Below are 24,554 nucleotides of genomic sequence, written 5' to 3'. Positions count from 1 at the left end.
TAACAACAGCACTGGAAAGACGATGTTTTGAGTCATTTCTGTTTAAAGTCAGATTTTGGTGCAGCTTTTATGAAATTAACAGCATCTGTAACTGATGCAAATATTTTTTCTCAAGGCAAAATAAACAGAACAAAGTAAACAAAAGCAAATGGATTCTTTTTTTTTTCATCGTGGTTTTTTGTGGCAGGCAGGAAAATTGCATTAGCTTTGGTTACTGCACAGACAAACAGGAAAACTTCAAAGTGGAGAATATTTCTGTGGGAGTTTGAGATCCAGTATGTGAAGCATTTATAAATGTAGCTGCCGACGCTGGACAAACAGGTGTGGCCCAGAGTCCTTATTCAGGTCAGAGGTGATGGATGAGCAGGGTCAGGGTTAGGGTCACATTTCTCTTCACTGAACTAATAAAACCCTCTTTGTGTAGACTAAAGCTGGACAGAAGAAGACCTTCTCTAAACTGTTTCTACAGAGCTGTTAGCACAGCTTGGCCCAGAAGGATTCAAGTGTTCCATGTTGACATTAAAAAAAGTTCCCTCCTCTCACAAATGTCACAGTCAGTTCACAGAAATATTCCCCCAGCATCGATCATGGTCCTTATGACCACCCCAAGGGACATCATGAAAATGGAATGTACCATTGTTGTTTGTGTGGTAAGTGTATTGTGAAGTATTCATAAATATAATGTAAGGTACACAGATTTATGATGTACAAGTGATGCTGTGGTGCAGTGTCCTTATGCTACACTTAAGTCATTAGTAGGTGGTTCCTTACTGACTGCGCGCGAATCCTTTGTGCACGGGGTGTGCAGGTGATACGTAAGTTCCAGCATGTTGCCTGTAGGACGTCCACACAAAGTACGCCCTCTCTGTCTAATTTCTTTATTTCAACAGCCAAGCTGCAAGCAAAAGAAATGCAAGGAGCGCACACTCATTACGTTATTAGCCCTGCGGGTTCACAGAGTGGTTTGTGACCTGGATATTTTGTGCGGGTAACCTGCTCGTCCCTTACAGGTTTGCCCATTTTTCACCTGTTAAGGCAGTTGTGACTATAAGACTTTGTTCGCTGAATTTGTGGAGGGTTTATGACTTTCCCATTAAAGTGCTTTAGAAAATAACTAATTGGATTTATCTGCGCTTTTCCAGACGCTCAAAGTGCTTACAGTGTGTCCATTATTCATTCACTCCTCATTCACACTTGGTGATTGTAACTACTGTTGTAGCCACAGCTGCCCTGGGACAGACTGACAAAGGGGGGCCGCCAGTTTGCCCCTACGGCCCCTCTGACCATCACCGGGAAATTCATGTAGATTCACACACCAGTGGAGCCACACTGGAGGGAAGGAGGGTGAAGTGTCTTGCCCAAGGACACAACGACAGTTGACTGAGGGGAGCGGGGATCGAACCTTAGAGCCTTCGATCATTGAACAACCTGCTCAACCGCCTGAGCCACTGCCAACCGCCAACATGACTTACAGCTTTGACGTTGGGCACAAATGCACGATAACTAAAGTTCTAAGAGCTGTTTCAGTGTAAAGGTGGGATTTCTCCTGAAGTTCTTTAGATTGCAGATTTGCTCTTTCATTTGCACGAGGGTCACCGGTTTTTTGGTTTAAACAGAAAGCAGGAATTTAGCAATAAATATGTGCATCTCAGTTTGTTTGTCAGAAAAGCATATTTAGTTACAATCTGTTTATTTTCTTCTCCCCGTATTTGCAGCCATAGTATTGGTTGCATTTTCGGTCATTTTAGTAGATTTCAACGACATTAGAAGCTTTTCAGTGTGTGGTTCACTCCATTCTTGACAATAATATTACTTACACAGTTATTGATGAAGATGTAGGATTGCTTGACTTATGAATGCGTGTGGTTTGTTGGTCTTTTTGGCCGTGGTGTACAGGAAATGAACGAAAAGTTTTACGTCTCATTTTAGGAAGTTTTAGGACATAACAATGGGTAAAAAAGTTAATTAGTAGAAAATACAATCATAAATAATGAGGTTCTATTCGCTGTTACCACTAATGCTGTGTTGGTTTGGTTTATTTGAACATTGCAAAATTCAAAAGCGCCCCCCCCCCGCCGCCATTCTCTGTGGATTTTCTTTGAGTAGTTGAGGTGATGTTGCCTTCGAAAAACCACCTGCTGATGTGACCCCTAAAAAAAGGAGGTAATGGGATGGGCGCTCCTCTTCACGTCCACTATGAGCAGCTGAGGTACAGAAAAGCATGATTTCTTCTACTTCGTGGTGACCCCTTCCTGTGCTGTAGTGTTTCGGAGGATCATGGGGCTGCTCCACTGTGCAGCAGGAGTTTGTATTTTTGAAGCTTGAAAAACTGTATCTGTCTGTCAAGCAGAGGATTCCCACCAGACATAATGTGCCTCTTTTATCTAAATCGGCCGTGAACTCTGTGGCAACAGTTCTGGAAGAGCTTTCATCTTTCAAAGTGGCATTACGCTCCCACTCTAACCAGGACCCATAAAGAAAAATGCTGCTCAGCTTGGTCTGGAAAAGCATCGCCAGCACCCTCTGGACACAGAAGAATGCTGACTGCAGTGTTTTTGCCTCCAGCTCTGCCTGTTTGTGGAGGGTGAGCTGCATGCTTTGTCATGTTGTCAGCTTCAGTTTTCGGATCGTGTGTAAAATCATACAGTATTTACCCAGTGATCTGTTGGAGAAATCCATCTGAAGGTTGTGAAAAGCACTGAGAGACCTCTGCTCAAATGCAGATGAACAGATGTTGTGAATACAGTATGGCAGATTGAAAGAGAAGGTAAAGAAGCTGAGAGTAAGCTGCAAGCACATGAGCCGCTGCTCTGTGCTTGCATGATAGTGTGTCTGGGGGTATTGGGGGGATAAGATATATAGCAGCAGGGCTTTGAGGCTCAGCAGAAGGAAAGAAGGCAATAACTCACAGCTCTCCAGCACATCCATGTGAGCCAGACAGCCCTATTAGAGTGGACCCCCCACTGCTGCACCATCACACTGTGTCAGCATCCTCCGTAAACATTTCTTCCCTTTAGATTGATCATCGGCTGATTGTGCTGCTCAAACGAGCACGGTTTTGTGTCCTCTTTTCATCAGATAAACGTCATTCCCAGTCATTCCCAATCCAACGCCCGCCCCTCTATTGTTTTCCCAAACTGTCCACCGATAATTCATTCATTATGGCTCACACATGTGCTGTGCAAGTTCCTTTCTGACTGTAACACATCTCAAATTATCCTTGTTCTCCTAAAGTCATCTCTGACTTTACAATATTGCTGTTTCAGAATTATGATGCATTACATGGGTCCTGGATTACTTTAAGTTACTTTCTTAGTCAAACCTGCAGAAGCAGAACATAATAGTGACAAATAAACTCATTGGCCACTTTATTAAAAAGAAACTGGTTGCAGTGGCAAGACTAAAGTCCCGATCCGGAAGTCTACATCTCCCCATCCCCCCATCCCCGGCCCCTTCCAAATTTTTTTTTTGTCCAAAAACACAAATTTAACTGAAAGTTATGTTGTTGTTTTTTTAATCAATTTTTAAGCGTTAAAACTTTAAGCATTAAAATCTGAAATGTCTCTGTCAAAGCCTGCTTTGGTCTGATCGTAACTCAACATCAATCAGCTGATTGGCAGAGAAAATTGGCTTTGCGCCGGTAAGCAACGGTTCAAAGCGGCTTTTCCCCCACATAAACTGTTTCAAACCAGCACAAAGCGGCTTTTCTCCCCAACAGAATACCCTGATTCACGTTCATCGTGTTAAGGGTTGAAAAGTTACGGGGAAGACCTGTAAACACTGGAGCTAACGCTCCCGTGTAACAGTTTAACAAATCTAAACACTTTTGTTGAAATCTTTTTTTTTTAAAGGAATAAAATGATTACTCTTTTTGCTCCGTTTTGAGCTCATGAAAAAGTTTGCTGAAGTAGAAGCTAAACTGGAGGAGTTTCCATCCATCTCCCAAACTTGCTGAATCTCTGCAGGATCATGGGGTTGCTGGAGCCTTTCCTATCTACTGTTGGGCGAAGTTGAGGTACACCCTGGAAAGGTCTCCAGTCTTGCAGGGCCACAGACACGCATCTCCAAGTGACTGAGAAAAGGCATAGAAAGGGTTTTCTTTGTGGCATTTTTTTGTGTTTGTTCATGTCTTGTGTTCCTGTCGATTCATTTGTGAGTGAACATTACTGAGTCAAATAGAACTAAGAATGTATTAGTGATCTAAACTTGAAAATTGAGTCTTTGAGCTTCATGTAGAAATAATCATGAAGGCGACGACTCACAAAGTAACATCTGTTTAAGAACAGATGTTCCTGATCGTAGCTTTAAATACAACAGATTTTGCTAAAGCGCTTCTGCTTTCATTTACTGCAAGCCAGTCTAAGTACAGTGTGTATGATTTAAACTTGTGTGAGTGTTTTGACACATATTTATCTTCATAAACAACTTCAGCAAATCCTCTAATCTCCTTTATTTTTTGCCATGTTTTTGGAGAAATCTTTGGTTGTTTGGATCTGTCAGACAAATCTGTACTCATTTTAAATTTTCAGGATGGATCTATTTCTACCTTTTATTGTGTATGAGGTGTTTTAAAAGGTTTTGTGTTTAGCAGGTTAAATGTTTTGTATTTGTAGTTATTTGTGATCAAATCGTTGATTTATTACCATTTTTTGACAGTTTCCTGTGTATAAAATGTTCCAGTCATTTCTTGTTTCTTGTTTTGCATTTCTGGGCTCACAGTATAGCTTCATGCTGTGTGTTTTCTTCACAGTGGGACAGTAAGTCCTCGTGTTGTGATGTCTCAGCCTGAGGAATAGACGCTGCAGTTCAGATTAACTGTATCTCTACGTTCAGGGGAGGCAGCAAATGAGAAAGCCTTTTTTTTCCGCTTTCCTTTGATGCACAAGACCCCTGTTGTAATTATTGGGGTTCCTCCTGAAGGACACAGGCTGCTTTTTGAACTCACTGCCACCTGAGTTTTGCAGAACCTTGAAAATAGCTTTAGGTTTTTATAATTATTTATTTTTTGCTGTTGACTCAAAGTCCTTATAAAGTTCGCCTCAAAAGGATCAGGAAGTATTTGACCACAGAATGTGTTAAGAAAAATACTGAAAGATGTTGATAAAAGTGCTGGAGAAAACCCAGCATGAAAAATGAGAGATGCTTTGAACGTTTGCTCATTCATCTGGGTTTGAAGCGTCCCTGCTGGTCCTTATTATGCCTTGATCAAACAAATGAATCTTGTCAGTAATTTCTGAAATATGTTCAGGTAATGTGTTTTTATTTACTAAAAGTCCAATGAATAAAAAGTACCATCAATCTCTGAAAGCAGGAATTTGTTGTGTTTAAGGTCAAGTATACCTCCCAGTCACTTTGCATAAATCAGCAGACCCTAGTTGAATGTCACAGATATGGATCGGGTTGCTAATTTTATTTTCTGATGCATGGAAGAATTTCGCAGACATGGCAGCCTCCTCAGCAACATAAGTCATGCAGACTGGGCATGCGCTTGAGTTCTAAATCTGTCAGGGAGGCAGATTTAGTCTGCAGAGAATTAAAAGTTTCCCATCTGTGGAGTTGATGGGCGGTCAAACACCAAGTTCAGAGAAAAGTGGTCAAGTTCGCCTTCTTCATTGTGCAGAATGAAAACAAGGCTGGTTTGATGCTCGCCATCGCATAGTTGAACCGGTGCAGCTGGTGATGAATGTGTGAGGCTCATTAAAATCCATCTCCCATCATCTTTTGATCTATTGTAGACTTTTCCCAGTGGGTTTTTTAACATCAATTATGCCCAAATTAACTGTCATTTTCTAGGACATAGTTTCTGCAGAGCAGCAGCACTTCATCAGAAATTCACCTCTGAGTTTTGGGCAGGACCTTTAGCGCAGAAAAACTCCGCCCCCTTTTCCTCCCCACTGCTGAGAGCTCTCTGTTTACGTGGTGCTTGTTGCAGTGCATTTTCACAAATGAGCAACTTTTCCATTTTTTTGTCTGCTCTTTATTCACAATGATTTGAATAAAGAAATTCTCAGTAATGCAATTTTGAGCGTAACCCTTGTGCTATCTTAGATGACCCCACCCTTACATTGACGTGTTCTCCCTACCATGACAAAGGTGGATAGAGGTGAAGAGGATTTCATGTTATCCATGGACACCAGTGAAGATCACAAATCATTGAAGAAAAAAGGTTCAGTGCACTGTCTAGTGGGTCTAGATGACCCAACTCCCAATGTTAAAGTGCCTAGGATAGCACAAGGGTTACATAAATGTTGTATATGAAGCAGCGACACACACATCCACCTAAAAACAAATGATGCTGAAGTAGCCATAATTCAAAGATGGTGCAGATGGATTGGGCATCTTCTCAAACCCACATATACTCTTCTTCAGCTACATATTTAGCAACTTTTTGCTTTTTTGGGGGGAGACTGTAACACCTGTGTCAGCAATCAAGTGGCTGCTGTAGCTGTTTTACCCCCCCCCCCCCCCCCCCCCCCACACACACACACATGCACACACTAAACCTATACTCGAAGGTCCAGTCTCCAGCATCTCCATGCAGCAGAAGCTTCCAGAAGAAGCAGAAGTTCAGTCCAGATGACATTTACAGACTTTGGTCCAGACTGAAGCCAATGTGAACTGATGCTGATTCCGGCAGATTCCTAACGTTAGGAGTTGGATCTAAAGTCAGCCGACAAAAAGGCAACAACTCAAACTCAGGAGATCAGGATTCAGCAGGTAGATGATTTTGCGATGATCCACCTGGCGGGGAAACCTTAAATGAAGGAGTAGTAGGTCACTGAGCTCCTTAATGCTTGTGTCAAATTTACATTCCGATTCACAATAAATGGCAGTTTCATGAAAACGTTTCTGTGATTTCTCCTGAGGTCACGTAATCGTGTGGTTTTTTTTCTCAAATCTTGCAGAATTTTTAGACTCTCTTCCTCAATAGAACCACATGACATTTCAATCCCTGAACCAAAGCCTGAACAGTTGGAGACATGAGTGTTTCAGGGCCTCCCTGTTAAACCTTGTTGACCTTTCAGCATATCTGGTCAGGGGTCGCCACAGTGAATCAGCTTTCACCGATTCGTCAGGTGGAGATTTTTATACCGGATGTCTTTCAGACACAACCCTGTATTTTAACCGGACTGGACCCAGACGGGTCCGGCTTAATACAATACATTGTCCTAAAAACGAATAACCTTTGTTAAAATCTTTAGATTTTTAGAATAAAAAAGCGCTCTGCGAGTCTCTTCAGCTGAACTTAGATCCGATTATTCGCTGCTATGAGGGATGTCATTTGGGGAAGTTACATTCTTCTATTAATTTTTAAATGTACTAAATAAAAAGCCATGGGCGACACTTTCATGCTCAGCATCAATTAGTGCATGTGGCATTTAACAAGCTCTGCCAACGCGCGACCTCAGTGATGGGTCAGGTCCCACAAATGGGCCGTTTAATACAGGGATGTCCATTAGCTGTAAAAGCCGCCGGCCTCATTAGCAGATGACTGCAGGTGTTCCTCTTCAGCTGAGTGACGGCCCGCTGCACCAAGTCCCTCAGGTGTCAGCGCGGCCTCTAATCCGACAGTGACAGACAGCTTGAATATTTCTTCTCAGGTCCCACCGCTTCCCTTCAGGGCGCCCTTCAGTTAACTAACGGGGACAATGACACCTTAAAAAAAAGCCTTCAGTAAGCACTGCAGCTGTTAGGACTCAGGCTCCGTAAGCAGCTCAGTTCACCTTGAGCTTTTAGAATTTGCTGGCTTCTCTTCTGTCGGGGCGTTGCAAATAATGGAGCTGATAATAGAATGTGAGGGAGAGGTGAGGAAGAGGAGAGAGCAGGTGGGGCTGAGGAGGGCCTGGTTCCGCCCTTTGTTGCCGTGTGCACAGACCTGCAGGCACAAACACTGCAGCTGGCTTTGGTTAAAGAGGGCATTTAAAAAACGCTGCCAGAGAGAAAGCAGATAACATGGGAGGAAGAGGAGAAAAGAGTTAGGAGCAGATTTGCAGCTGACATGTGATTTGATATCTCAGCTTTGGCAGATGAGCCAGCTGGCACAACAGCGCTGGAGACACCAGCAGCAGCTTCTGTGCTGCAGGGAGCTCCTGTGTTAGAGCCTCCATGTTCATTTATACCAGCATATTTGGAGGATGAAGCTGCTTTGGTTTCTCTTACCCTGAGTTCTTTCCTACTTCTCTGTCTGCTTTTGCTGTTATTTCCAGTTTTGCTTATATTTTTAAAAGGTAATATAATAATATACTTTATATATTAATATAATATACTTTTACTTATTTTGGTGTCTCCAAAAATCTTTCTCCTCTCTTTTAAATTCTTGATGTTTTCTTCCTTTGCCCTCTTAACCTCATCTGTTGATATCTTTTCATTTATCAAGATATTTTTTATTCTTTAAGTCTCTGCAGACAATTTTTGGACATCTATGGTCAATGCAGAAAAATCTGCATTGCCCTGAAGGGCAAATCACACAGCGCAAAAATATTTTAAAGATCACAACGAAAATTTGAAAAACAAAGAATTTACAATTTTGGAACTTTAGAAATCAAAGCAAAATTTCAGAACCAAAAAAAACATTAAAAAAAAACATTTCAGAAGACAAAATTGATTTCCAGAAATCAAAATGAAATGTTAAAAAATTATACAAAACAAAGAAGCTGGAAAAGGTGTTATCGGACATCACTGATTGGATGATCAAGTTTTTCAAGTAGAAGGAAAGCAGAAGCATGATTTGCCTGAACTTTGATCCGAACGTTTGCAGTGGGCGTGGCCTGAAGCTTAAAGAAATATCAGGATGTTGTCATAAAAAATAACTTCTAATTTCTTGAAATTATTTTTGTCTCCCAAAACAATTTTTTCCTATTTCAACTTTTTGCTATTTTGTTAAGATTTCTAAACTGTAATGGTTCTTTTTTGTTGAATGATTGGCTTTTTTAAAACTGTCTTATGATCTTTAATGTGTTTTTGCGTTGAGTGATTTGTTATGGGATTTCCACCTCAGGACCACCGTAGATTTTTCCTTTAAGAACTGGGAAAAGGACAGATTTGCATTGAATTTTAATAGCCTTGATTTTAGTATCTGCTTTTTGGCTTTCCTTTCATCCACCACTTTAAGTTTCCATCTGTTTTGAACAAATCTGCGTCTAAAAGAACATTTTCAAAGTGAGGAGTTGCTTTTTTCGAGCTAAAAATCCGTCATAAAAAAGAATAAAAACAAGAAGTGATGCTGAGCAGCTGCTCTGTCGCCTCGAGGCTGGTCTATTGTTGGAGCTTCCAAAGGCTCCACTGCATCCAGAACAGTGCTGCCAAGATCCTGACCCAATCAAGAACACATAACCCCAACTTTTCATTGCCCACCTCCTCTGGTTCCCAGTCTCAGAGGATCCAATTCAAAATCTGTCTGTCAACCTTTCAAAGTCTTCATGCCCCAGAATTTCTGAAAGACCTCATCACGCCCCACAAAACGATCTGCCAACGCAGACTCCTGCTGCGTCCTCCACCCTGGACTAAACCACGCTCCACAGGAGACGGGTCGTTCAGGGCTGCAGCCTCTGTGCTGTGGAAAAGGACTTTTCGGATTCATTACAAAACAATAGCCAAGGGAAACCTGCAGCAAAAGTATGCAAACTGTTGACTTGGTGGTTTGGTTTTCATTCATGTTCTTATTTTTCCGTAACCTCATTGCCGTCATTAAAGCACTAAACTTAAGGAGTAAATGTAAAGTACAAGTACAACAGAAAATATTGTTATTAAAAAACAGGAAGAAATGACAAAGGAGTGTCTTCAAAATTAAAAGGGTGTAGAGGTGGAGGCCTAGAAAAGACTGAAGGGGAGCGTTATGACTGTAGTGAAGGACAACAGTGATTGGTGGAAGCGTGGAGAATGCAGAGGATGGGATTAGGTGGAGGTGGATGATTTACTGTGGTGACCCCTAAAGGAAGCAAACCGAAAGGCAAAGAAAAAGATTAAAAACAAGAAATAAATTGTTGAATAAAACCTTTTTTAATTAATTTTTCACCTCCACAATAACAGCTTCCCTGCCTTGTCCTCTACTCCCTTAATTCACTTTGTACTTCATTCTATCATCCCGAAAAAAGAAAAATAAATCGATTAAAATATTGATGAGAGTTGTGTCTGTCTTTGTCCACACCAGCCTGGCTTTTATAAGGGTGTGGCCGGCTCCCAGGTGACTCTGTCCAGCCTGGTGAACCAGTCGAGAGCGATGCTGGAGGAGCAGGCGCGCCACCTGTTGACCGAGGCGGAGCGTCAGACCATGAACTACTACGTGGAGGAGTATCGGGACGGACACGTGGGAGTGGAGCAGCTAGTTATGGCGCTGTTTGAGCTTCTGAACACACATGCAAAGGTAAATTAGGAAACATCAATGAAGACGGGGAGGGAAACAAGCATTTTTCAAAGCAATGTTCCTCAACCAGCAAACAGGAGATGACACTAAACTCAGTCTGGCTCAGTTGACTGTGTTAATAAAATGACCCTTGGTCCAAATATTTCTGAACAATCAGAGAAGTTTTTGTGGAAATCTGGAGTTCAATCATTAAAGAAGTCAAACACCTCATGTGCATGTGACCGTCACACAGCATAACTACAAATTGAGTATTGAATCTCCTGTTGTTACCCAGATGTCGTGTACAACTGATGTTTAGTTGCAAAACGTGTTTCAACAACCAGGTTATTGGAGGAGTGACCAAGCCTGGAGTCAAAATAGAAACAGTTGTGACAGACAGTGCAACGATTTTTCTTAATCTCACTTATTTAAATAAAGCGTCACATTGACCATCCCTAAACTGTGACAAATCTTTGATTCAAGAGTGATTCAAGATTCTTTTATTTGTCACATACAAAGTTATATTTAGCAAATACAACCAGTAGTGAAATGTAACCCAGGTCCGCTCCGTGGACAGTGCAATAATTAAGGAAAACCGTACAGGAAATGAACATAATATATTTATGTAAAATATACATAATATACATAAGTAAAACTATGTAAAGATGAAATAAGAAAATAATGTGTATTGTAGAATAAAATATAGAGTGCAAAACAATGTGCATAAATGTGGACTGTAGACTTAAATAATTAAGATACACGTTTAGAGTTAAAGTTTAAGAGCCTGATGGCCTGGGGGTAGAAACTCCTCCTGAGTCTCTCTGTCTTTGCCATCAGGCTACGGTAGCGCTTACCAGATGGCAGCAAAGTGAAAATATGATTGCTGGGGTGGGTGGAGTCTTTGATGATTTTTGCGGCTCTACTTCTGCAGGGTTTGAGGTAGATGTCCTGCAGAGAGGGGAGAGCAGACCCTGAAATGCGCTCAGCTGCGCGCAAAACTCTCTGCAGGGCTTTGCAGTCTTGGCTTGAGCTGTTCCCATACCACACTGTGATGCACTGAGTCAATACACTTTCTATAGCACCGGTATAGAAGGTTTTCAGGATTGCTGGGGAGACCCTGAATTTCCTCAGCTGTCGCAGATGGTACAGTCTTTGCCTTGCTTTATTAACCTGTGTTTGAATGTGAGTAGTCCAAGTCAGGTCCTCCGAGATGTTTACACCAAGGTACTTGAAGCTGCTCACCCTCTCCACAGGGGTTCCGCTGATCATAAGAGGAGTGTAGGGCTGCTGTTTTCTCTTCCTGAAGTCCACAATCAGTTCTTTAGTTTTGCTCACATTCAGAGAGAGACCGTTGTCCTGGCACCATGATGTCAATTTCTCTACCTCATCCAAGTATGCGGTCTCGTTGTTGTTGTGAATGAGGCCCAGAACCACAGTATCATCAGCAAATTTGATGATGGATGTGGAGCTGTGCGAAGACACGCAGTCGTGTGTGTAGAGAGTAAAGCAGGGGACCCAGGACGCACCCCTGCGGGGCTCCTACGTTCAGGGTGATGGAGTTAGAGGTGTACTGGCCCAGTTTCACCACCTGAGGTCTGCTGGTGAGGAAATCCAGAATCCATTTGCAGAGTGAAGAATTCAGTCCGAGGTCTATGAGTTTGGAAGCTAGCTTTATGGGGACTATGGTATTGAAAGCTGAGCTGTAGTCAATAAATAGCAGCCTTACATGGTTCCTGTTATTGCTGTCAATGTGTGTGAGAGAAGAGTGCAGGATGTGAGAAATGGCATCATCTGTGGATCTGTTTGGGCGATAGGCAAACTGAAGAGGGTCCAGAGTATCCGGGATGGAGGAGCAGATGACGTTTTTAATCAGTCCTTCAAAGACCTTCATGACTGTTGATGTGAGGGCAACTGGACGATAGTCATTCAGACAAGAGGGTTTATTGTTCTTAGGCACAGGGATGATGACCGATTTTTTGAATGAGGTTTTGAATGCAACCCCCCTAGTAGTTTGGGGCCTTTTTAATTTTTTTTTCTATAAATTTATCTTTAAAATTGTTTTTTGTGGCACGCATTGATATTATTATTAATTTTATATATATATTTATATATATATATATATATATATATATATATTAATCTTTTCAGCTTCCTCCTTTTAAAAATACACTTCTGGTTATATCGCACAATAAATCCACAATTAACCTGAAACTGTCAAAAGAACTCGATCCCTAGTGCTAAATGTCTTTTTTTTACTGGAAAATCAGAAAAAAATTAGATTAAAGTATTTTTATGTTTCATAACAAAATATCAAACATGTGGAGACAAAATAAAAATGTATAGTTCCATAAATATAACAAAGACTGAGGGGTTGCAATGCACTGAACCCTCCAGTCAGGATGAAGAACCCAGAAAGTTGTCAAGAAACAGTCAGAAGAAATGTTTCAATGAGGGGAATTGAATGAAATACCAGGAAGCATCTATCTTTAGAGCTCTCCATGTTTGACATGTATTTGGACTGACAGACCAGCACACAGCATGAAGTTCTCATCCCTCTGTCTGTCTGACTCAACACACAATCAGAAGCCCTTTTATTTCCTGGAATCTACCAACTCCCTATGTTGGGAGGGGATTCAGCACTTTCTCAGGTGAAATAAGAAGAGAAAATAAATAAACATACATCCCAACATAAATATAAAATTACCATAAAATGATACTGCCCAAAAAACTAAATTATGAGTGGTAAATTGAGTCTTTTTTTTACAGGAAATTGAGAACAAACTGTTTTAAATTTTTATAAAAAATAAAAAAAAACATGTAGAGACAAACTAAAAAAATTATAAATCCATAAACAAAACAAAGATTAAGTCAAACTATGCGAAAAATGTCTATAAAATCGGGCAAAGCTGCAATCAAAATTATTCCAAGTGATATTACAATTATGTGTCATGACTCTTGTTATTTTGTTATAAACCCAAAATTTCAAATCTTGAAACTTTTTGAAACCTTCACGTCAAATATTGAATGAAAATGATTCTAATGGGGGGGGGGGGGTGTCTCTCCTCATTGTAAACAGCTGCCGTGATTTGTAAAGTGATGGGTGGGCTCAGAAACCACTAAATCGGCTTTGCCTCAGTGTCGAGCTCTTTGACTTGCGACTGAAGCTTTGTTCTGCCCCTCCCCTCTGTGGCAGTTCTCCCTGCTGTCGGAGGTGCGAGGGCTGGTCACCCCACAGGACCTGGAGCGCTTTGACGGGCTGGTGCTGCGGCGTGAAATCCAGGCGCTGAAGGCGCGGCAGGGAGCGGCTGGAGCCTCTGCGGTGCCGCCGGACTCCCTGTCCATGGTGTCGTATCCGGACACGCTGACCTCCTCCTCAGCCAGCTTCATGACCAACACCACCCTCAGTTCTGCACGGGTACGCTTCCTTCCCGAGCTCTCCTTTGAGAACACAATACCTGAAAGGGCTGAAACACGAGTCTAAAGATATTTGAATGACTGTTCTCCCTGAAGTGATAATTGGATCTGTGCTGCTCAGGGTCTCTGTGAAGTCTCTGATCATTCCTCTTCTGCCAGCACTTAGTGGGACTCGGACTCACAGGCTGAGGCCGGATTTGCTTTCATGATCCTGTTCCTTGTGCGGACGTTGGCTGAGCAGTGACTCATTTTCTTTTGTTTTTTTTTTTTTGTTTTTTTTTTTTTAACTTGTCCTGTCCAACAGCTAGGCAAACAGATGAGAGCTGAGGGCCTCTTGTGTTGGACATATTTTATTTTAACAAGAGGGAGTGACTCATTTTCTCTGCCCACCTGTAGGGGCGATAAGCCTCTCTCCTGCTCATCTAAACTAGGTTTTGTTTTTCACTCCCCTCCACAGGAGAGGCTGCTGTGGCTCATAGATATGATGGAGGTAGGACATCTACTTAATGGGGGATTTTTGTCTGTCAAGGACCCGTACAGAAAACAGAGACAGAAGGAAGATGTCTCAGTCTCCCGTGGTGTGGTTTGGTCCTTTTGCTGTGGATTTGTGTGCAGTGTCTCTCATTCTGGCTTTTCCTTCCCCACCACAGCTGTGAAGGAACCGGAATGTTCCAGACTCAGAATGGTGGTTGTCACTATTGGATCCACGCGTTTCTTTTACACTCATGTTCTTGTTTACTTTTGATGTGTTATAACAGAAACAGAACGGTCACGGACACCCTTCTCAAGACTTCCAGTCTCGCTGCATGTCTCACTTACCCTGTGTGGTTCAGTTCTGCTTTTTGACCCGTCCAGTAGTTCATTTGCATTCACAATGTCATGAACTGCACCACAGTCACTTGCAAGTAAGCCAGCCTACCAAGCAAAGAAAACAAACTCTGACGTGGACCAAAATGCTGGGTCTCCAGCATTAATCTTCTCTCAGAAAACCGTCAAACAATTTCTATTAAAAGCGCACTTAGTAACACTGGTCAAACGTGAAACTGGCACAAATTAAACCTGATGTTGATGATTGCTGTCCCATAGAACTGGGCTCTCTATCACACAGGTTTTGGAGCTGCTCAAAACTGGAGGAGTTTTGGAAGTCAATCTTTAAGTTTTTTGGCTCAGCTATAAAGCTCACATTGTACCATCTCCAGTCACCATCATTTTCAGAGTCGAGACACCAGAAGTAATTTTTAAACACATACGGAAAAAATTGTTGTTGCATTTGCAACTTTTTTTGCCATCGAGATTGTTCTCAGGATGTGGAAGGACAAGCTCCCATCTGCATTTGAGCTCTGGACACATGATTTAATGCAATATCCAACTCTGGAAAACATTCCTTACTCAATACAGGGCACTAGTCTTAAGCCGCATTCACACTGGACGAGATTTGCATGTTAAATTTCAATCCAAAGTTAATGTACAGACGCGATCTGAGGTTGTGCAGCGAGATTTGGGCGTCAGGTGATCGAATTCATGATGAGTGAAGCTCAACAGCAGCCACAACGGCTGGCTCACTTCACCGGATGGAGCTCAATACGGCAGATCCCAGCGGCAGAGCTCGCTACAAAGGCCGCGGCTGGCTGGCCTGCATACGATTTTTTGATGTCTGGCAGCCAGTTTTTGATCTGGTTAAAATAACAGACTTTAACTCTGTTGTACCTCAGTAAACCTCAAAATTGCCCTCTGTCATTATAACTTTGTTGTATGGAACATATTGGAACTTCATGGCTTTCCTCTTTAAAGAATTTGTTTTCCTTGTTGGGGGGGAGGCTACAGAATGTTTTTTTTTTTTTTTAAGGTGCCCTTCATTTTTTTCTTCAAAAAATGACATTGGGCCTTATAATCTGGATCACCTTTTATATGGATGAATTCCAATTGTGTCAAGTGATGTTGAAGTGATTTTGACGGCGCCCTGTCAAAATGTTTGGTAGCGTGTTTCTGTAACATGAATAAATAAATGAATAAATCACACTGTCACACACCTACGTGTGTGAAATTTGTTCTCCGCGTTTGACCCATCCCCTGGGGGAGCAGTGAGCTGCAGACACCGCCGCACTCGGGAACCATTTTGAAGAATTTAACCCCCCGTTCCAACCCCTTAATGCTGAGTGTCAAGCAGCTTTAAGCAGTGATGGACTGTTTTATTATGTGTTACTAAGAAGGCGGAGTTAATAAGGACTGACTGATTGAAAGATTGATCTCTGACTTTTTTGTCTCCATTAAGGGTCCTTTTAGTTCGGTGCCCTTTATTTATGCAAAAGAAGACCGTTCGTTGATGATGCACCTTATAATCAACTGTAGTGAAAAGAAATCTGTGAATCATTTGTATTATGAGATTCATCACAGAGATGAAGTGTAGAACAAACAAAAAAAGACAGAGTGAATGATTAGTGATGAATCTGACTTTGCCCTAAAACTTACATCTGATTTTTTTTCCCCTCATAGCTAAATGTACAGTAACTTAAAAATGAATAAATGGATTCTTCTTATCTTTTTGGGTCTTTTTTATGAGCCTAACAAGAGTTTATATTAAAAAGTGTTTGGTAAGTAATCCAAGGATTGAACCTAATCTACTTCCAGCTTCAGCATTAGTGACCTTTCTTGTTTGCTAATGGGTCTGAGCCAGTAGATCACTAAAGTTTGTGGGATTTGACCTTCACACACACCCCTTTGAGGGGTGGGGGGGGGTTGTACTCAGTGAGAGAAAAACCTTTTGCGACACATCACCGTCTCATCCGTTAGGGAACATGTGTGATTGGTCAAACATTTGAAGTGGGAGTGGCTAGTGAAGAAAGTGGAAGTGCCGTGCATGCAGGACATCAGAGAGATGAGCCAACCATGAAACAACCAGACATGTGGCTGAGGGCTGCAGCAGCATGACCATATCAGGCCGTCCCAGGAGTTCTGCACTTTAGGCAAAGTCCCTGGCCAGCATCAGAACCGTTCTTGCTCTGGCGGCCACTTTTGCAAGACAAATGACTCATTTTTTCAGAAAAAAGGCGCCGTCAATGTCCCAGCAGAGTTTAGCTGGAGGTTGGACTTAGATAAGATCTTTTTATTCTCCAACATTTCTTGTATGGACTTGTTGCAGCTCAGATAATCGTCCTGTTTCGCATCACAGTTTAAAAAATGATTCAGCTGCCAAAGATTAGGTGTGGATCAGCCCAAAGACTTTGGCTTCAAAACAAGCCCAAATCATCACTCTTTCACCTCTGTGATGTATAGTTTGAAAACACGAGATGCTCTAAATGTGTTTCATAATATGAAGTGCTGATTTGTTCATAAACTGCAGAAGTTGGAATTCTAAAAAGCATTAATATTTGGAATGCGTCAGCAGCGTAGAACAGATTAAAAACAGAAAGACACAAAACAGAAACAGAAATTTGTCACGTAAGTCCGCTCCAAAAAATTTTCCTTGGATGTATGAAAAATCCTTTCAGTTTTAATCTCCATATTGTTTTTCAAAATGGTTTTATTGACTGTTCCAGATTGATTTGCTGCAGAAAAAAGCTTCTGTAAGACCACTGCTAATGCTTTTCCTCACAGCATTATGCCAACACTCTCCTTAACACTTCGGAGCAGCAAACGTTTGTTTTACGGCCGTCTGCACGCCCCATGATGGATTCCCTGACTACTGATGATAAGCAACGCCTGGCTGCAGCTTAACCTCTTTCAGGCCACATTATGCAGAAGTGGACGGTGCAAATGAGTCTTTTAGATCCTGGGAGAAAATGCACGTTTGTTTAGTTTTTTGTTTATTTTTTGGAACTGGTCATGAAAAAGAAAAGGTCTGTTTACATAAAGTTGCTTTAAAATGAAGCACAGATTAAATTTAAGTGGAGTTTAAAGACTAACACAAAGAAATGAAAAAGATAACCACAACCGCTGCCCTTCAAAACCCAAGATTTAACCTAAAAACACCAAAAAAGGGATGCTGGGAAAAAAACAATGAGAATCAGAGGTTTCAGACAGGGATGTAAGAGGAGCTTAATACAACAGAAGTGGATATAAAGGTGGTTGATTAGAGCCTGCAGACAAAGTAGCTCCTCAATCAGAAACTTTATCACTGCAATTTAATTCAACACAGAGGATGGTTACTGATGCCAAGAAGTGAAAAATCTCATTTCTGCCTAAAGATTTTAGCAAATTCAAAGAAACTCTCATAAAATGATTGTATTTCTGCTATACAGAGAGAAAGTATTAAAACCTAACAGAAGTTCATTATTTTTCTGATATCCGCAGATTCAAACATCGGGCTCAGCCCAGGAAACCCAAAAAAGAAAAAAAAAATTGACAGGGTCTTTTCCTTTCAACATGAAGGAAATATGACAACAGAGTAAAGTATCTCAACTCTGCAAAGGAATTTCAATTTACACAGATATTGTCAGGGGGTGTTGGGTAGAAAAGGGGAAGCCTGGAATGAGACTGGAATAAACGCTTTTCTGACAGCAGTGATGCTTTGTGTGCAGAACAGAAATGTAGGTCAGCTGGTCTGAACATAAACTGATAACATAAACGTACAATCAATTCAAAACGGACCCCAAACAGAAGCAAACAAGCGTTCGAACAAACATCTGCAAATAGCAACATCCATCCATCCACTTTTAGAACCCATCAAATACCATTCAGGGTCACAGGGCTGCTGGAGCCGGGCACTGACTGTATATAAGAGTTGGATTTAGAGACCCCCTCCATAGACTCATTCTATTGGACTGAATAACCATTTTGGCTTTAAAACATTTTTGTAACATATTCTTAATAATCCTCTTTTTTCATAATATTTTCCCTAGTTTATATTATATGATGAAAAGTATATTATTATTTATACATTTTTATTCTTTATTATAATTTTTCTATTATAAACCGACCGATCTGATGCCTCAGTAAAAGTATCTGGTGCCCGCTGCCCAATGTTCAAAACGTTTGACAGGTTGCTTTGAAGTGGTAGGACTTCCAACAAGCTCACTTCTGATTGGCAAGGGTGGTTGCCATAGAAACAATCACTCAAACCCATTTGGAACAGCCACTGCTTACAGGCCCGCTTATTCTCAACTTTGTTTAACAGCAACTTCATTAAACTCGGTTATGATCGTTTCTTACAGCCTGTAAAGTAAAAGCAAATCAATAAAAATTATTGAAAGTTCAAATTAACATGAAACGTGCAGATCAATAAACACTATAGTGGCCACATTTCTTAATTAAAATAAAAATGATTTGGGGGAATTTTCAAAGTCTTTTAGTTTTCTGTTCATTAAGAAAGTTTTTTTGGTGATTTGAGTTGCAAAAGAAGTGATGATGAAATGCTCTCGAGGAGCCTTAAATGTAAACTGCGCCGTCTGTTTTCTGGGTGGCTAATGATGCTGGAAAGCTTTTTCCTCCCTGCAGTGCTTCAAAAGGCGTGTAACAAATACACAGGAATATATTAGCTTGGATGGAGAGCAATGATTGCACACACAGACCACATCTAAGCTGAGGGCAGAGATAAGCTGCTGGCTGCAGATTTATCTGCCACGGTCCTTTCTCATTCAGATGCCTTTTCATTTCCCTTTCTGAAAGGCTGACGGTGGCTGTGAGTGTGGGATTCTGTTTTCCACCGGTGAGTGTCTCTGCTGCCACCACTGCTGTGTGCAGCAGATTACAGAGCTGGATGGGCTCGTTGGATAAAAGACCGAAGTTCTGCACTGCCCTCATTGTAGACTGTCAAGGCCAAAGCACAGTCCAGCACTGAACTCCATCAAGCTGCAGCATCCCCCGTTCAGAGTGTCACTTAACGATGTGGGTTTGTGCTCTAACAGTTAGAGCGGTTCAGTTAGAGTCTAACTGAACCGTGGGTGGCCCTGAACGCGCCGTGAGCACACCTGAGCATGTGCTGTTTGTGTTGGATGCGGGGAAACATACATGTCAGACTGGCTGCTCACTGAGCCGAGCAGCTTGTCAGCACATCGAAAGTCGATCATTCCTCTGATAAATGGGTTTGGGGGGGTAAGTGCTGCACATGCTGCAAAGAGGGGTAATTAAGCAGAATGGATGGGGCTTCTGTTTTGGTTCAGTGGCAGAGTTAAATGAAGGGCAGCACTTCTCTGCGCTTGTTCTCCTCCCTTCCACAGCGACAGGACCTTCCAGAAAATCCTGCTTAGAACTGATGTCGTGTCATTGACTCCTCAGCATGTGCAGTCTGCCTGTGAACGTCTGTCAGCGTGTCTGTCTGTCCCCTCTGCTGAAGAACCAAAGTGACATAAATACACATTTGTCCTTTCTCTACCAATGATTAAACCACAGGATGGAGATCTTCTGAAAACCTCATGTGTTTATCCTCTGCTGCTCCCCTCAGAATGACAGCGTGGCAGAGAGCAACGAGGAGGAGCCAGCGGAGAGCCTGAACATGCTGCTCACCGACATTTCTCTGGTAAGCTTGATGCTCAGGTAGGAAACGGAGGAGCCCTCACTGGGGAGGAGACAGTGAGGAGAATGAGCAGTAGATCCTCACACATCTTCAGAGTTTGCAGTTTGAGGTGGAAAAGAGGAACGCAGGAAGTGGAGTGAGAGCTAATCCCGAGGTTCACGCCCTTATGAGGCTCAAAAGGGTCAGTTTAGGTAGGAATGAATCCCTCAGCACGCTGCTCTCATCCTGCATCATTACTATGGTTTTCATTATTAGTCTTTCTTTCTTTATTGTCCTTCATCAATTGCATTTCCATGTCTCTGTGTTGTTCTTAAACAGTTTCTGAAGCGATTTTATAAGTTCAAATCAATCTTCAAGAATGGTAATGATCCATGAAATCCATCCATGGATTTTCCTTTTCCTCTTTAATGTCATGTGCATCAGATTTGATGCCCTTGTGTGGCCCTGCAACAGACTGGTGACCTGTCCTGGGTGTGTCCCGCCTTCGCCCAACAGTAGGCAAGTTAGATTCCGGCAACTCCATGATCCTGAAGGGGATAAAGCAGAATAAGACATGAGGTGTATTTCCATGTCTCTGCGTTGTTCATAAACAGTTTCTAGGGTGTGCACAGCTGCACCCTCCAACTACAACTTTTTGAAGAGTCCTAGAGAGGGAGATTTTGTAATTCCCCCCTCAGGATTGATCAGGTTTTATGACTGGATAAAACATGATCAATGAAGGCTTTAGATTCAAACTAATGTATACATTCTATGATTAGTTTCTTGGCTCTGGAATTAAAGGGTAAAACTCTCTTTCTGGTACTTCTTTGGTGGCAAACTAAGAATTTAGTTTATACTGTAAATGCTATTTCCTGTTTCTTTAAGGTTAAATCACTAGAAATAACAGAGCAGAACTGCTTTGGAGAGACATTAGAAGCGATGATATTAAATAATAACTGATACTTTATTCATCCCACAATGGGCATTTGACCCATCCCCTGGGGGTGGGTGAGCTGCAGCTGAACTGTGCTTGGGAGGCAGTAGCGTTAATGGTCTTGCCTAAGGACCCTCACTGAGTGAGGTTAATTGCTCGCCATTGATGTGGTAATTGCCCCCAGTGCCATTGTTCATTCCCCTCCGGGAATTGAACCATGGATTCCTGCATGGTAGCCTCTCACCTTATCAACCGAGCTACCCAGCCACTACCGAGCTACCCAGCCACTACCGAGCTACCCAGCCACTAGTGATAGTGAATCAAATCTAATTTCTAATTGGATAACAAATACTAATCCTGTAAGGTGATCTGTTTGATCCATTTGATCATAAAGCTACACCAAGAATCCAGCACTGATCTGGGTGTGCAACCTCCAAATTCTGAAGATTTTCCTCCACTCATGAGTTCGCTACAGCAGGCCTATCATCAGTTTGCGTTTGGGGCTCAGAGGATCAACGCTGATGAGGTCTTAGATAAAGACGACTTGATCTGAACTGATGATAAACGGATAAAGAACAGCATTTCAAACAGGTTTTTCTCTCGTGAATTTAAAAATATAGGGTGTGAATTTCTAACTGGTTTTCCTGTGAAGCTACGTCCACAGCCCCCTTGGCAACGGACATCCAAGCAGCCACCCCCTACAAAAAATCTACACGGTTCTTTTGAGCTCATGTTCATGCTCTGCTAACCAAGTTTCTGCAACTGTTTTGGGGATCCAGGCACACATGGCGATTGAACCCGGATTGCCAGTCAAGTCAGGTCAAACTTGGACTAAACGGGGACTCAAATTTGGCAGTGACATGTGGATGAAATCACTTTTAATTCATGGAGGTGTCAACTGTTTGAAAGTTGATTATGGAGGAGAAATTGTGCTGGCATTAAACAACACCACGTTTTTTGTATGTCGGAATAGAGCTGGGAAAAAAGTGACTTTACACTGTTGGTGTGCAGGTACAGTAAACAGTAGGGGAGGGGACACCCCTCCCTGCTTGTCCAGTGAGAACACCGTGGGCTAAAAGCATGTTCTTGAACGGGCGTGCTTGTAGCACAACTTGTTATTTTCTAACCCCTTGTGCTATCCTATGACACCACCCTTACATTGATGTGTTATCGCTACCATGACAAAGGTGGATAAAGGTGGAGAGGATTTCCTGTAATCCATGGACACCAGTGAAGATCACAAATCATTGCAGAAAAAAGGTTCGGCGCACTGTCTAGCCGGGTCTAGATGACCCAACTCCCAATGTCAAAGTGCCTAGGATAGCACAAGGGTTGAGATGACTTAGCAGATCGGCAGATTCAAACTAATAAAAAAAAAAATCAACAACTGATAATGAAAAAGAACATATATTGATTGAAACCAGAAGGTTTATATGAATCAAATCAATCCTATTTACCAATATTATCAGTGGAATGTAGAATGAATAAGAGTGTTTGATGAGTAATGTCTTCTCATTTAGTTTAGATTCCCTGAATTTGTTTAAAGTCCCACTCCGATCCTCTTGATGCACTGTAAAAGCGTTCCCAGTGGTCTTTTAATGAAAGGTCTTTACATTTTTCCCAGTTCTGGGTCTTTAACTCTGCTTAAATATTGTTAACATTTTCAGAAATATGGCTGTGTTTTCTTTCGGGTCTTAATTTGGGTGAGATCGAGTTATTTCTGTCATAGTAATGTTTTTTTTCTTCAAAAGGAGCAGACGTCCAAACCGCCCCCCACCACCACCATCTTCTAAAACACACTTTAGTTGCTTTACAGTTTTTCTTTTGCTGTCTCCCTCACGAATCGGTGATGTTGAATGTATGCTCTCACTTCAGGATGATGTTCAGTCAACCACAGCTGAGTCCCCTCCCTCCTTCAAGCCTCCGCCCCCACCTGGGGCGCAGAGGCATCCAAATAGACGGGATGTGGCGAAGAAGTGTCCCTCGTCCGAATCCTCTCACTCGGGCTTGTTCTTCACAGCCCCCCCGTCTCATGTCCACAGCAGGGGCCCAGCCCACAGCCCCGCCTCCCCCAATTTACACCGCAAACAAGACCGCCCCAAAGACCCGTCTCTGGATTATACTGCCATCAAAAAAAAGGAGCCCCCGCCCCCACCAAAGAAAGACAAAATATCTTCTGCCAACTTGGCAACTGTTGCCCAGCATAACATCGGCCCTTTTCCCAGGGCACACTCCCCAAGCAGGGGTCCCAAACTGGCCGCCCCCACGCCTTCACCTCCACCACCGCCACCACTGCCCGCTCCTCCCCCTCCCCCTTCCCTGCATCTTAAGCCAGCTTCTGTGTCCAAATCGTCCCAGTCCTTGTCTCCCGCGTCCAAACCGCAGTTTGTTACCGTGGAGGTTCACAGGCCCAACGCTGAACCTGACGTGAATGAGGTGCGGCCGCTCCCCCAAGCTCGAGGTAAGGGGCGTGAAAACATCAAATCAATCATGTCTTTATTTTAACCAGTTTAACCCTTTAACGCCGGAACTGTAGCCCCATTGTTGAAGTTTCTTGAATCACTGTTACCATTCCACTATTTGTGCAGTTTACGTCATTCCAACATGGAGATTTGTGCTGAAGGCCGTGTCACGCAGACACTACGTATAGTTTGTGCATATTGCACTGATGGTCATATGTGAATACGCGGGGAGAAAGTGAGAAAAGGTGTGGTTGGTACATGAAATTTTCAGAATAAATGTATCACGAATAAAACATGAGTAAAACCTTGAAAAAGTACAAATAAGCCACACAAAGAACATGTAAATCAATGTATGAACCATGCACGAATATTGTGCTGTTTATATCCAATTTATTAGTCATTCATGTGTCAATTACGTCATTTTAACATGATATGTGCGCCGTAAACACAATATAAAAGTTATACATTGGTGGTACATGCATGAAATGTCCCTTAGACATACGTGGAATGGTCATGGAAAGACATCAACGTTGCGTATGCATCTCACAAAAATCAATTGCATAAAATTTAAGTAGCACTTTGGCATAAACTACGTAAAATACGCGTAAACTTTGTAATTCTCAACCAAACAAAAATTTTAAACAGCTCAAATCGAACTCACGTAAAGACCCATCGGCCGAAACCTTCAACGGTCATCTGCGCATATCGACAATTGATGAGCACAGGAGACACTTATGAATAAAATATATAACACATGGATCACGATAGACCGAATTCTCATACGTGGAAAATGCACAAATTGTAAATAATGGCTGTGTGGCACGGACTTAATCTGCTTTTCTCAGCTCCATGATACGTTGGATTTATGTTAATTGCATAAATGGTTGAAGAGTTACGGTGATTCACAGAGTTTGAGTTTTCCTCTTACTGGGACATCTCCGATGTTAAAAGGTTAAATCAGGCATGTTGACC

General features: G+C 42.1%; 1 protein-coding gene across 9 annotated transcripts in view; it reads left to right on the top strand.

Moving 5' to 3' along the window:
- The window catches only part of whrna (whirlin a), a 201,559-nt gene that overhangs the window by 142,606 nt on the left and 34,399 nt on the right, over nucleotides 1-24,554 (top strand). For 6 of the 9 annotated variants that reach the window (XR_013659280.1, XM_078955685.1, XM_078955684.1 and 3 more), the window contains exons 6-9: nucleotides 10,151-10,363; nucleotides 13,536-13,757; nucleotides 20,136-20,210; nucleotides 22,996-23,581. Coding sequence is in view for 8 of the 9 variants with exons in the window: in XM_078955685.1 (XP_078811811.1) it covers nucleotides 10,151-10,363; nucleotides 13,536-13,757; nucleotides 20,136-20,210; nucleotides 22,996-23,581 (1,096 nt within the window). In the remaining variant the exon portion in view is untranslated. The remainder of the gene's footprint in view (nucleotides 1-10,150; nucleotides 10,364-13,535; nucleotides 13,758-20,135; nucleotides 20,211-22,995; nucleotides 23,582-24,554) is intronic. The other 3 variants (XM_078955689.1, XM_078955688.1, XM_078955687.1) reach the window with 2 other exon arrangements.

The sequence above is a fragment of the Oryzias latipes genome, chromosome 12, assembly GCF_053564925.1.
Source record: "Oryzias latipes strain Hd-rR chromosome 12, Olatipes_Hd-rR_3.1".
Taxonomy (NCBI): domain Eukaryota; kingdom Metazoa; phylum Chordata; class Actinopteri; order Beloniformes; family Adrianichthyidae; genus Oryzias; species Oryzias latipes.
This window is presented reverse-complemented; position numbering and strand designations above follow the sequence as displayed.